General features: G+C 37.6%; 1 protein-coding gene across 12 annotated transcripts in view; it reads right to left on the reverse strand.

Annotated features, from left to right (window-relative positions):
• Positions 1 to 15,416, reverse strand: part of LOC122522554 (peripheral plasma membrane protein CASK) — a 130,064-nt gene that overhangs the window by 92,893 nt on the left and 21,755 nt on the right. For all 12 annotated transcript variants that reach the window (XM_043643741.1, XM_043643735.1, XM_043643736.1 and 9 more), the window contains 5 exons: positions 13,446 to 13,621; positions 13,179 to 13,301; positions 11,213 to 11,402; positions 10,991 to 11,112; positions 9,607 to 9,786 (listed from right to left, as the gene is read on the reverse strand). In XM_043643741.1, the coding sequence (XP_043499676.1) occupies positions 9,607 to 9,786; positions 10,991 to 11,112; positions 11,213 to 11,402; positions 13,179 to 13,301; positions 13,446 to 13,621 (791 nt within the window). The remainder of the gene's footprint in view (positions 1 to 9,606; positions 9,787 to 10,990; positions 11,113 to 11,212; positions 11,403 to 13,178; positions 13,302 to 13,445; positions 13,622 to 15,416) is intronic.

Genomic DNA, 15,416 nt, shown 5'->3' on the forward strand with positions numbered 1-15,416 from the left:
CTCGATATATTGCGGAATATCGAATAGGCCCATGAACGATGATCATTTTTTTCAGGGTTTTTGTATTGTTTTTTTTTTGAAGTTATACTTTTTTTGGCGCGTTGGGAAAAATGTAATGGGGAGTAATTTTGTTGTTCCGAGTGTCTGGAAAAACGACACCATGAAGTTTGTCACATTATTTACGACGCGCGGCAAAACGATTTCAAGTATACGACATGAGTAGTTGTCCTTCTTTTCTTCTTCCCTTTTTTTTTTCAAGCGGGTCACCCATCCAAATACTAATCGTACTCAGCGCTGCTTGACTTAAATAATCGAGCGAGAACTAATGCTGTAACCGCGCCGTGGCTGTTGACGCGTCAAGTAATTCGATATATCTCTCTTATATTTAGTGTGGACTGATATCTATATTTTGATATTTTCTTTTTCTTTTTTTTATTCTTTCTTATATATATAATAATAATTATTTTTTTTTTTAAGTTATTTCTTTTCTTTGAAGTTTTTTTTTGAAGTTATTTTTGAGGTTATTGAGGTTATGTTCGTTTTGGTACGGCAAATAAGTATAACTTCTTACGTGCATACATAAGTACACACACCAGTTTTTTTTTATATAGAACGTTGTTAAAATAACGAAACGTTTTACCGACTACCGAGGATAACACGCGTATACCAAAAATTGAAATCCCTTGCAGATCTTTCAAGATCTTCCTTCCCTTCCTTACAAACACTTCATTCAACGTAGTGGCGTTCTCGTCGTAAAGAAGGGTGGTGGTGGGGGAAGACAGGGGGAAGACAGGAGGAAGAGGAGGGTTAGAAACGAAGGACACTCTAATAACGAGACAAGATGTACTCGTCCTTCGATATATAGTACTGGGTGGCACTCTTGAATGTCCTCCTCTCGTTCCATCGAGAGGCCCGAACTACTCGAGAATGAGACAAGAGGAATTCGGCCATTAGAAAGAGGAGCTAGCACCTACTATTATATCCGTCCGTCCGCTTGTCTGTCCGTTAACTGTCCGACTGACGTTAAAAATTTAATGAGCAGACGTCATGGACACGTGCTATCTCGACTCGTATTTACGGTTTCAAACTAATTAAGAATATCTCCTACCTACTTCGTTCGTACGTTCTTTTTTTTTTTTTTGCTTTTACTTCTTCTTCTTTTTCTTCTTCTTTTCCTTCTTTACTTTTTTATTTTCATGCATTACGTAGAGTTATATAAGGTCTTGTGGTTAATCGGAATGGAAAAAAAGAAAGAAGAAGAAGAAAGAAAAAAAGGGGAGAAAAAAAGAGAGAACCAGAGCAAGACGAATAACTATCTTAACGCAGTTTCTACGTTCTTCAAGGATTCCCTCAAGATCGGCAGTTATTTAAGCTTCATTTAAAGTTACCCAATTAGAACGTCATTATATTCGTTAAGCTCCCACTGTTGGGAATATCTTTCGACGATCCGTATCGCACCGACTATAAATAAATTTAGTTGACGGGATAAGGGGGGTGGTAGGGAGGGTAATAGGAGAGAGAAAGAGAGAGAGAGAGAGAAAGAGAGTTGATATCTTCTGAGAATCATACCGAAAGCAGCTCAACCAAGTTCACATGGGAAGCAAATCTGCATGGAAGAAGAGAAGGGAACGTGCAACTTGGTAAAGAGAATACGAATACGGTTAATGAGTGAAATCCAAGGATATCATTACAATTTCCTCGATCGTCGTATTCTACGTGCATAGATATTTAAATAACGTTCGCAATAGAATTATCATGCATTTTTCGGTATTCTTACAATTACGAATTTTCGACAAATCGTATACGATATAAATAATTCAACTAAGATCTCAAATAATCGATAAAAATACTCGCATTTTAAATGGCAGACGTTGACGCGATAAAACGCGAGAGATTAATGATTATTATTATTATTGTTACAATTTGTAAAAAGAATGAATAATAATTCAGACGAAATATTCAATGACCGAGCTCAGATGCCCGTAAAAAAATTGTCCTCGCTAATTTTATCGAATATTTTTGTCATCGCTTTGTTTGTCGAAAAGCTTTTTAGTAGTGGCGACGAAAATAAAAAAAAAAAAGAAAAAAAAAAACAATAAAAAAACAAAACGTAGGGTGTAACGCGAAGTAGAAAGTAACGCGCTCGTAAAGTCAATATTTGCTAACTTTTAGTAAATAAACAAGCGGATACCGCAGAAGATGGATAAAACATCAAACAACGTTACAAATTAAAACTTTTACCGCGTCAAAAGTTACTCGCTCGTTTCGTGATTTCTCTTGTTTCGTAAAAGTGTTCGAAGGGTGTAATAAAACGGTGGAATTAGTCGTATTCGTCATTGTCGTCGCGATGAGAAAAATTTTTCATTTTCCCGACGTTGAAGATCCTTCGTACAGTTTTCTTCGGACAGTTAAGAATAAAATAATAGAAAATACGAAAAAAAAAGAAGAAAATCGGCCTTATCTTTCGCACGCGCGCGAAATATGATAATATTTAAAACTTATTTACGAGTGAAATCAGTTTTTCCCCTTACGTAAAATAATAAAGTAATAATAGATTTTTTGTTTTGGCAAATAGAAATAGATAAAAATGAACGAAAAAAACGGAGGGAGAAAAATTGTTTAATAGATCGCATTACGAGGGACAATTTAAACTAATAAAACGTTGAGAGATAGGAGAGGGGGGGATGGGAGAAGGAGGAAGAGGAGAGAGAGAGGACCGTTCTCAATTAAACGGCATCTCGCTATTTTTCCTCCAGCCAAATTAATCCTCTTAAGTTAGATCGATTGCACGCGAGAGTTATTCGAACTTTGCTCGATTGCTTCTTCCTTCCTTCCTTCCTTCCTTCCTTCCTTCATTCCTCTCTTCATCATTCTTAACTTGTACGCTCTCTCGAAATAATCTTATTCTAATTTCTAAACGTCAATCTCTCGAATTGAAACCCTATCATTCAATTTCTAACTTTGGATATAATAAATTATATAATAATTATTATATATATTATATATATTATATATTATTGTTATTATTTTTGATATAAATTATATAACAATTTATAACATAGATAAATAAATTTAGATTAGTTTATTTCGATCGAAGGAAATAACTCTCCTAGAGTGAAAGAAGAAGTAAGAATCGTTGGAAAAAAATAATGTTCCTTAATAAAACTTTTTTTTATATTTATTATAGATTACAGAGAGAGAGAGAGAGAGAGAGAGAGAAAGCTTTTCCCTATCGTCGATGAGAGAAACAAGCTAACAGGGCCAGTGTCAAAGAGCGAAGATCGAACGATAAGAGCGAACTACTCTCAGTTAACCCGATGAATCGATTATTATGACGAGGAGAGCAGTAGAGAGATAGCAGAGAGAGTGAGATAGTAGAGAGAGTGAGAGAGAGAGAGAGAAGGGATGGTGGGGGTGGAGTTTGAAGGAGGAGAGATGGACCATCGATGTGAAATATGCTGGCAATCGGTGGAAGCTTGGTCTCACGGACGTAGAATATGGTTAGGCTTCTCGAGGAAACCGCAAAATTATTGGTTTTCGTTCAGCGTACCTTCCGAACCTGTCGCGAGCAGACTTATCAGTGTGCTCATGACCACCCAACTAACGAAACCATCGTCAGAATTGTATCGAATGTGTATGCAAGAGCTCGGAGATAATTTTATTTTGCATTTATGGTTCGGTTAAAAGAAATTTCTTCGCTACGGAAGATGGAAAGACTGCCAACCAACGGAGATAAAAATGAAGAGAGAGAGAGAGAGAGAGAGAAAGGAATAAAAAAGAAATTTAAAAATAACAAGAATCATGGAATGCGTTATCTAACGATGCAACATTAAGCTCGTTGAATTCTATTGTTCTCACTGATATCTTGCTTAGTTTTCCGTTCTTTTCTTTATTTCTTTTTTTTTTTTTTTTGCGAGCGTATTAAAATTAGCATACTTGTAGAAATTTCACGATGAAACGTATATATACATATATATATGTATATATGTATATGGGTAGATCTAGAAAATGTAAAAGCAAAATGTGTTTCGAAATAGCTACCTACTAGGATCGAAAGTTTTTTGTAACGATGGAAAAATGAATACTCTCTTTTTCGTTTTACATTGGTATACACTATGGTATAGCATTATCAACACGCGTGTATATACTACTATGGTAGTATACCTACTTCTCGATGAATACACCACGGAAAGCTGCCGAAGTATTAGCGAAGAATATATAGCGCGCCCGTCTCTATTCATTTGTAGACTACTATTCGAGATCAACGACCTCGCCGATGTACGATACAACACACCAGTCTTTTTTTTTATTAATGCAACTGAACCACCAAAAAAAAAAGAAGAAATCGATTTTGACGCGCGATCAAAGATATTCCATTAAAATTGCGTTATTGTGTCTATACGATTGTAAAACTAACCAAAATTGTCCAACCCTTTTCTCAATAGCAATTGATCGAACATTCGACGTATTTGAAAAATGATTTAAGAACGATCGAATAGTCCAATCGTCGATGCATCACAGATGTTTAACTCACGATATTCGTTTAAACACATTGCACAAAAAAGTGTGATAAGATCGAAGCAACAGATACCACTCGAGGAAATTTCGATGAATAACACAAAAAAATCTAAGGGGTAATACTCGGTCGGTAGTTCGCGAGCAAACCGACGTAATTTCGCTAGTAGACTGGCTAGAAATAAAATGATAAAAGGACTTTATATTAAGAAGGGGGCGGGGAAGGGGTGGGGGCGGGGAAAGGGGTTGGTTGCAATAAGTTGAATCTTTGCCAAGTTCTCGGCAGGATTCTAGGCGCCTCCGATAGTGTCGGAACGTTAGCGACTACGTTGGTGATAAAAATAACAAAAAAAAACAAACAAAAAAATAGTTTGGAAGTACAGTAACTCGAGAATTCTATCTTCGGTTCGTAGTCATCGCTCGATATTTAACCAAAATGAAAGTAAGATAGATAGATAGATAGATAGATAGAGGAAGAAAGGGTGAGAGGGAAAGAGGTGTGTAAGGAAATATTTCCGTATCTCATCGGAGGAATCTCTCTGACAATCGTACCGGAGTACCTCTGGTGCACTTTCCGATCTTTCCTTTTCCGGTTTCCGGTCGAATGTTTCTAACACGAGATGTCGATTGAAACGTCGGGTAGTTTGATCACAAAGAAGAAAAGTAGGGATGTCGTTTGAGCACACTAATATATATATATCTATGTGATAGTGTTGGACATTCACACATATACACGCACGATATCACGCGCACACGCGATTGTACGAATGTTGTAGAAAAAAGAAGAGAAGAGAAGAAGGGGTGAGATGGGAAAGGAAGGGAACAGAAGAGAAGAGAAAAGAAGAGAAGAGAAGAGAAACGAAGGGAAAGGGAAAGGGTGTCTCGTCAGCGTCAGATGGAAAATGCTCGCGAGAGGTCGCGGTTAAAGCTCGCAAACGGTACCGGCTGTTTACCGCGTATCCCGCGCGCGTTCCACCCTCGACTGCGTTCCACCATACGCTGCTACTGCTGCTCCTGCTGCTGCTGCTGCTACTGCTGTTACTGTTGTTGTTTTTCTTTTTTCGCACGGCATGATTCCGTGAAGAAAAGAAAAAAACTCGAGTTGAAATGGGGTAGAAAAGAAACGAAAAGAAAAAAAAGGCTAACGAATTTCAGCGAGTGTACGTAAACGGTTGGTGGTGTTCCTCGCGTTTGACCGGACGTAACGCACACGTGCCTACGAAATGACGAAGACGATGATAACGACGACGACGATGACGAGTGAGAAAGGTGGTGAGAAAAGGAAGAAAGGGAAAACTGGGATGAGCGTGACAAAAAAAGGGAAGCGAGAGAGAAGAGGGTTGGAGAGAAAAAAGGGGGGAAAGAGAGAGAGAGAGAGATAGAAAGATAGAAACAACAGCACCGGTGACGCAGAAGAGGCGTGCGGAACCGCGTCGGTCTCGATCTGCGCTCTGCGGCACACTAGCTCCCCGTTGCCCTGGCGCCCGCGCCCTCGCCCACCAGGCAGACCACCCACCCCCCACAACGTCACTTCCTCCTCCTCTCCCTCCTCCTATCCACCCCTCCATCGTCCAACATGCGACACGGCGCGCCACGCCACGCCACGCCACGCCACGCCACGCTGAAACGAAACGAAACGAAACGAGCCACCCCTTCGGGGTGAGACCGCGACCGGACTCCGGTCTTGTTTCTTCTTCCTCCAGTTCGCTGTCACTAACAGAACTGCGGTTACTATCCCGGTTCCCTCGGGAACACTTACCTATACAAAACGAATCAATCGTGGTGATTCAACGGAACCGTGAACCTCGATTAACGAAGCCTCGACACTTACCCTCGAGTTTTGGCTTTTTTTTTTAGTTTGGTTCGATTAATTTTTTCTTGTTTTTTTTTTTCTCTATCCGCTGGTAGAAATATCGAGAAGGGAAAGTTTTATCTTGTCCAGTCAGTTATTCTCGACGTCGTCGTTGTCGTTGACCGATCGTTACTCCTTAAGATAAACTTGGATTGAAACAATCCTACGACACAATGACAAAGACTATCGGTAGAATCGATCTTCCAAACCGTTTCCCCACGATTTATTCTATTCATTCGGGTCCGATCATCTCAGAACACGTTACTTGCTTTACGAACTCGAAGCCATTAACCGCAAGCTCCAGGACTTCCTCTGATCCTGTATAGTTACTAACGATCAACTTGGATGGAGAAGGACCTAACTTCTGAGTAATTAACTGTCTACTCTCTTTGTAAGATACCATACACCTCTGTATCTTCCTTTATCTGACTGTTACTCCAATTCTCGGGTGATGTAATAATCACGAGATGTTATTTGTTGATCACATCATTTGAACAATGATATCTCTTCATTTTCGTTCATTGAAAATATCGTCTATTTTTAATAAGTTTAAATTAATATTTTTGTTTTTTTTTTTTTCGAAACGCATATGTACGCGTACGAAATTATATTGATTTAAAAATAATTTTATTATGTTCGCGTAATACATACTATAATATTTTCTTTCTATTTATCGATTGTTTCTTTACTCATTGTTAGTTCATAGATTTAAAAAAAAAAAATGTTCAAATATAAAAAGAATGTTGAATAATGACGAAATGATAAATATTTGTACAATCGATATAAGAGTTTAAGTTTACTCTATCTAAATTCGTTTCATCGTTTCTCGTTGGATAACTCGATACTGGAAAACAAGACGACAGAATCCATGTAGAGAAGCACGTGAGAAACCTGCTGGAATTCGTGTGACGAGTGTCGTAAAACCGAGCCTTCCGTATATCGAGCAACAAGTGTAGGCCGACGATTAACTCGTGATTTTCTAGAGAATCGATACTGACCGACCAAATGAATTTCTTCCTTAACTCTTCTTCTTATTCTTATTCTCGTTTTCACTTCCGCTATTTCGGTATCTCATTCACGAAACTGTAATACCTTTGCTCTAGTATTCCTCCTCGCAAATGAAAAACCGAATTTAATTGTTTTTAACTTTCTACGCCGAAGGAAAAGTCTATTATTCGCGAGCGTTTTAAATGCACATTTCCTCCTCCTCCTCCTCCTCCTCCTCCTCCTGCAGTACCCGGTACTAATCTCATTGTTTTTCATTTACCGATTTTCCGGACTTCTAGGAATTTCTCCGGTTGAATCTCGACGCCTCTCGTATACCTCGTAGAAAACATGATAAAACTCATTTCACACAACGATGCTAGTTATATATTCCGTCCAATTAAATTTCGATCCTAACTTTTGCACGAAATTACTTTCAAATATATATAAAATCAAAATGCCTTTTATTTTATTCCACTTTTGGAACGTATAGAAAATTCTTCAACGAATACTCATTTTCTTTTCATTTTTTTCTTCTTGTTTCCTATCTAAAAAAGTAAACAGAAAAACTATGTTTTTTTCTTTTTCATATCAATTTTACGTCTATTTATTCGATAGATCTTTCAAATGATTTCGGAGGTGGGGAGGGGGAGAAGAAAAACAACGGCGTTGATTGAAATTTTCTTCGATAAAAATAATCCTAACGTCGTAAATTATTTCCAAACCCGTTGAAAGATAAATGCGGATCTTTCGATTATACTTTCCCCCCAAAATTAAAAGTGCTAGCGACAGACACCTAAACTATTTTCGTACGCACCATTTATATTAATCGAAGTAGGGCGCCATATCGATCTTACTGGAAACAGAGTAGAATGCCAAATATCTCGTCGTTTGAAGGACGATTTAACGATACAGTATACTTACACACTCACACACACATATATATATCTTTTCTCTACAATTCGTTAACTGCGAAGATTTTTTCGTTCAACATACACCCCAATAATCGAGACCATTGCAAAATTTCACAATCGAAAATTTCTACCGTTGTTAAAAAAAAAAAGTAGGTAAAAAATGCAATTTAAAAATAAAAAAAAAAAACAAAGTAAAAGGGTATAAGGTAACGGTATTTATCTAAACAGAACGAACGAACTTTAATTTTCTACTACCACCCTCCATTTCGTCGAGAATCGATCTTCTTCTTCTTCTTCTTTTTCCTTTTTGTGGGAGGGGGAGGGAACTGGGGGAGGGTTTCTCTTTTTTGTATTATTTTTTCCGTGTTTCCCTTTTTCTCCAAAGCTCTCCACTTTTCCTGTCTTTCACGTGGCTTCTCCTCTTCCTCTTCCATTTCTTCTTTCTCTTTCTCTTCCTCTTTCTCCTCACCAATCGTAGACTTTAGCTTTCCCGCTAGTTCTATCTCGTTCTCTGTTTCTCTCGTTTTATAACCCTCCCTTTCCCTTGAACCCTCTGATCCCTTCTCGCAACGGTAACTACGGGATTTTTAAATGAGAATTTTAACGATCGACCTACATTTCCATGCCCTATTTACGGCGTATCACAGGCAATGTCAAATTACGAGGTAAATATACTACTAGTCAACCAAAAGGTACTCTTCTTTACATAGATAGAATGAACGATACAGATATCTTCTCCGATGCATCAAAGAAAAGTTACGAGAAGTGAAAGGTGTAAGTAGGTATAGGTAAGTAACCTATGCGACAAATTTTGATCATCTTCTATCTTCTGCTTTATGTTCGTTTCGTTTCGTTGAACGAACCCCAATTAGTTCCTATGAATTATTACAATCCTCTTGACACGTTGCAGAGAAAGATTCAACTTGAATCATTCAAATTTATTTATATTTATTACGATTGTTAATCGTAGATGATATCATTGATACGATTTTGATAACCTATGAACGAAAAAGTTCTAAATAATTGTACCTGTTCGGTGATTACATTTTTAAAATATATCGTAGAAAGCGTAATATTTAAATGGGTTGAATGTCTCGTCATGTAAGATATCTTTATTAATAATGTAGGATTCGTGAAAAAATTGGACCGTTGGACTTGACTGGACCGGGATTCGAACCCGGATCTTCCGCTTTTCGGACGACTGACTTTAACCATTGAGCTATCCAGGGTCCACCGTCTAATCTCCTCACGAACGCCTATTTAAGTGTTTGGCTTAGAGGCGCTCGCATCCCACGATAAGAATAATAATGGGATAATAATCGAACTTGTCAGGGTACTTACCCTCATGTGCGGCTGCATCAAAAGTTCTTGAAGTTCTCGAAGATCAGCCCTATCGATGTTTCGTACCGTCGAGTGTTCAGCTTCCCGAAGGATCTCTTCCACTTCCCGCGCACGTTGAACAGCGTCCGTTTGCGGCGCTCGGCATGGTGTGGGCACGCGACTTGAGATCCTGTCGTAAAGCTGAAAACATTTATTTCCAATCAATTCACCCTGGAGAGAAACAAATGCTTTCGTTAAAAAAAAGAAACAAAACAAAAGTTTAAACGAAATCCATCGTATTATCCGTTTGTTTTTTTATTATCAACGGATTTGAAGCATAAACGGGCAAGAAAAGATCGAAAATCGTTCGCATATAAACCATTAGATATCCCAAAACGATATTAATTATTATTAATTAAAAAATACATATTGTTTATAAAGAGAAAAATCGCAGACCGATTGAACTCACCAGAAGACCAGCGATTTCTAACAAATCGGCGGCCAATTCGGCTTCGCCAAAGAACATTAACTGACAGATATGCATCTTTCGAAATGGAACCGATTAAGATCGAAGGATAAGATCATGCTCCTTTTGTTATGGTCTCGTTAACGTTGCATTAAGTGCACGTGTGAGACGGAGATAGAAAGAGACCGACTGAAAACACCGAGTTTATTCCGCACAACAACAACAACAATGCTCGCGTGTCGATTCGATAACGCGACGACCCCCCCACGATAGTACGTGGGATTTTGTTTATCAGGGCTCCAAGCTCGGCCATCTTGGTAACGTAGCGAGCAGCGCTTGCGCCATTTTCGAAAGTTCAAAGAGGGTGGTACGTACGGGGTAGCTGCTTTTTCCCACGGGATTCAAAAGGGAGGAGAAGTAAAGGGAGAAAGAGAGAGAGAGGTAAACGGCGGTGAGAACACCGTGAAAGACGGTGGCGCTTCGAGTTGGTTGAGGAAATTTCCGAATCACTTGGTTCCTCGTTGAGATCCCGTGAAAATGTAGGGAGTAACTTCATCGACGATACGTTGGATCGATAAGAGAAGGTAGAATAGCGAAAAGTTAACTTTCCCCTTTTACGGTACACACAGTCCATGCCATGGTAAAATTGTCTCTCTCTCTCTCTTTCTGTTTTACCCCCAGGAAAATGTATTATCTACATTGTTCACAGCCGATTCGATACCTACCCTCTTCGGTATCCACCAGTTTTACCTGGTGAAAATTAGTCGAAAGTGATCGCATACACAGACAGGACACAAACACGGTTCTGTTAGCGCTAAATTTGGAATAAATCCGTGAAATCTGTTCCCTTAGTTACGACCTTGTTTCTATCAATAGAAAACTCTCCCCCTGTTTATTACGATCTCATTAGTGTTTGTTATTCGTGTAATAATAGCGTACCTCTAAAATAGCACGAAGGCGATAGTCCTCGACGGCGTGAAGAATTTCACCTCGCGTCAGTCTACCGCTTTCTTGCAATACTTCTATATCGTCGAGCGAGTCCAAAATTTCAGCTACAGCTCCTATTGCAAACAAACGAATATATATTAACGATTGATATATATGTTTTTTTTTTCTTTGTTCATTTTTCAATATTTCATAAATATACCTGTACAAACATACCTGTAGCCGTTACCTCGTCGTCCCCGACATCGGAAAAACTGTCGCCATTTGTTTCCGAGTACGGGGCGTGCCACTTTGCCGAAGACACAGCTGCTTTTACGGCATCCTTCAATTTTCGTCTAGCGTTGAATTTTTTAAGTTCTTCTATAGTGTCACCTAAATGTACCCGCGCTGCTCCCTTATCGCGATCCTGTCAAATGAAATAATTTATATGAATATACATATATAAATGATATGTCCTTCATATACATATATACACACACATACACACACACACACAGTAACCAGACTACCCGAATAATTATTCCTGTTATACAGTTATGAATATTATATGTAATTACTTATGTACGTATGTATATTATTATTCATTAAATGCGACACCTGTCAAATTTCATTTATTCATTTATACCGTACATGTATAGGAAATTGATATACCCCATCCCACCCGTTCGTTTATCGAAAAGTTTAATTGTTTGACGTACGTCCTTCTCGTTCGAACGTTCGAACACAAATGGAAATAGACCCTTGAAAATTCGACCGACAAACTTTCTGTTTACATCAGCTGCGCTTGCACACGCCCGTTCCAGTCAAAACGATCAAACTTAAATATTTGGATTAAGTAAAACGAACGGTCTGACATATAGGTAAGTAGATATAATAAATAAATACTCGTCTTAGAGAGAATGACACACTGTCGTACATATCATCGATCGGTTGGGTCCGATGTAGCATATTTTACATAGTTGCCTTTGTAATAAGGTGCGTCGTGTCAAGAAGCGGGTGTCCCACTTGGAAGGCAATACTTGCATAATTTTATCGATAAAAGTATAATAATAGAACGTGGGCTTTTATGAAGAAAATGGTGAAAAGTTTTCGCACGAAAATCTCGCCATTTGAAAGAAAAAAGAAAGAAGAAAAAGAAATAGAAAAAAAAGAAGGAAAAAAATAACGTGCTCGGCATTTCACATAGGAACATAAACTTACGTGTACGTACGTACATGAATACATAGATACATACATACATACATACATACATACATACATACATAAGTATATAAAATCTACGTAGTTTTCGTTTATAGAATCGAGCCGAGGAAAAGTAAACGATGAACGTAACGGTTTGCTACGAAGCTGCTGCCCTCGGTAGTTCGTATGAATGTGGGCGTAAGTAGGCACGTAAGTAGATACGTATGTATATGTGTGTGTGTATTCCACGAACACGCGGCAGTGTGCGAAAAAAAGAAAATGAGAAAGAAAAAAAAACGTTAAGTGGCGCGGCCAAAGGTATACTTTACTATGGTTATTTTCATTAACCGCTGGAGCTTTGCCCTCACGATAACGATCGATAACCCACTTGCACGTGTATTACATCGATACACATATGGGGGGAGGGGTATACACGTACCGGCGAGTCTTGCTTAGGTCACTGACTAAATACCGTACCTCACGCATGGTTATAACATTTGCGCACGCACCCACGTTGCCAAGAAATGGCAGACCATAATAATAATAATAATAATATCTATACCGAAAAAAAAAAGAAATGTCAAAAGAATGTTACGATCTGACGTTATTATATCCAAGTAACGTGAACGCGTAAAGAAGACGGCTAAAAAAAAAAGACGAAAATAAAAATACGCTTTGAAACGAACCAGAGACGGAAAATATATATATATATAAAAACATATTATATAAATCAGCTTTTAAAAAACACAACCACCCTGTAGATTTATTTTCCAAGCAGTAAAGTGTGATCCCTTCGATCGGAATTATTTTTATTTCATCATAGCTCTTTATATAATGTTGCCTATGCCATAGTGATTTATTATCTCTCTCTCTCTCTCTCTCCTCCCCTCTCTCTCTTTCTCTCTCATAACATGTCGATGACGTCGATCGTACGTAGAGAACGTTGTGTCGTTCCTAATGGCATCGTCACCAGCCGAGCAAACGTACTGTTGTTACTCACTCTGAGCCATTTATGATTGAGAACTTCTTGAATAGTGATCCTATGATTTACATCCGTCGTTAACATTCTCTGTATGAGATCCTTAGCTGGTTCGCTAATAGAGTCCCACAACGGTGTTTCCATCTGCAAATTCGATAGAAAATTTATCATTGAAAATAACCATGTTTTAAACATATCTTGAAAAATTAATCTCGTTGTTCAAAGCCACGATAACGTGAGTAAGAATAAAACATAAGAAAAAATAAAAGAAGTATGTGTTGGGTATACCTGAACTCGTCCCCTACAAATTGCCTCCCGTAGCCTTTCGCGAGAACCCATAAATGGAAACGTGCCGGTGAGTAGAACGTGAAGGAGAACACCGGCCGACCAAACGTCACCTGGTTTCCCATATTGTCGACGTTGAATCACTTCCGGTGCCATAAAGTGTGGACATCCAACGCGACCTGCGTGATGACCGAGAACTTCATGAGAAAATAATGTGATAGATAGATAGGGGGGGCAGGAGGGACCGGGCCGTTCGTTTGACCCCATTAAAAGCATAAAAGCGTAGCCGAAAATGATAATGATTGGAAATTTTTAGCTGTAGATTTTTTTGATCTTTTTTCTTTTTCTTTTTTTTTTTTTTTTGCAAAGTAAGCTTGAAATGCGCTTTGAGTAACGACACTGTTTATTTTTTATGGGGTTTTTTTTTTGTTTCTCGATATGCATCATGCGCATTAATACGATGACGAATGATTACTCGCCTTATGGAAATCTTATGGGGGGGAAAAATGATGATAGAATGAATTAGAAAGAGAGAGAGAGAGAGAGAGAGAAAGAGAAAGAGTAAGAAAGAAAGAAAAGGCAGACAGAAAAGGGAAAGAAGAAATTTTAAATTAATCGAAAGTGTTTCATTTTTTTTCATCGACTGAATATGAGAGAAAAAAAATGAGAACGATGATTAATGAAGAGAGAAAAATGATTAGATTATTAAAACAAAAGAAAACAACGAGAATAGTTAATCAAGAAACAATTCAATCGTGTTCTCTCCTCACACTGTGCTTTTATTAACAAAGAATCGAGCTAATTTCGAGACAATCGACATTGGTTATAATTATCGAATAGGTGACTCGAGCAACTTGGCATGAGTTCGTGTCACAAATTCAGATCGTGAAACCGTAAACAGGACACGTAAAGCGACATGAAAATGAGACACGGGGTGTCGCAGCTTTGTGTTAAATGATTACGTGCTAATGCGTGTAAATTAATGCGTAATTCGTATCGAGAAAATATTTTATTATCGATTAAATAATCGTATTAGATTCTATATACATATATATATACATATATGATTATATATTTGTGCGTAAAAAAAATTAAAATTAGTTCCTAAATGCAATTTAAACGCGTAATTATTCGCGATGAGATTATCTATTCGCGAGAGAACTAACAAATACGCATATACATGTATGTATGTATGTATTTGACGTAATATGAAAAGTTGTAACACCGGGTACTTTAATAAATAACGTATAAACGTGTCATTTTCAATTTCAACACGTAAGTTTCACGTTTCGTTGGTAGGTTACAGCGGGCGACACTGGTTTTGTTCGTGAGAATCATTTTGTTTCTTAAAAGGCCAATTTAGCTCGTTGAAGTAATTAACTCTCGTTAAGACCTTGGCATATGTTCACGGCGGTCGTACTTTTCGCAACATCAAAATGACGTGAGAACTATGAAAGAACAACGTTTCTATTCGTCGTAACTAAACTTATTTCATTTTTTTTTTTTTTCAAACATAAACGAAATGCAATATGATCATGAAAATACGATGATGATAATGATGATGATTATGATTATGATGATGATGATGATGATTATGATTATTATTATTATTATTATGATCATCATTATCATATGAATGAGAACGATAATTAAAATTTAATTAAATATAAACGTATACGTTTAATAAATTTAATTACATCTACTACACGCTTTTTGTGGACATAATACTACAAATAGACATTAATATAAAAGTGCAAGGAAGATAATATGTGAAAAGAATTAAATGAAAAGCATGAACAAAATGTCGACGCTAAAGTAAATTGAGGATTTTCATGAATAACACATTTCAACATGCAATGCTTCAAATTCACGATGATCTTATTTCTTTGTCATTATTATTATTCAAAGAAATAAATAAAATATCTGATTGATTCGATTAATTTCAATGCAACGTTGCACTCGTAACAACAAAAC

This window comes from Polistes fuscatus, unplaced genomic scaffold, assembly GCF_010416935.1.
Source record: "Polistes fuscatus isolate 324 unplaced genomic scaffold, CU_Pfus_HIC Scaffold5, whole genome shotgun sequence".
Lineage (NCBI taxonomy): Eukaryota > Metazoa > Arthropoda > Insecta > Hymenoptera > Vespidae > Polistes > Polistes fuscatus.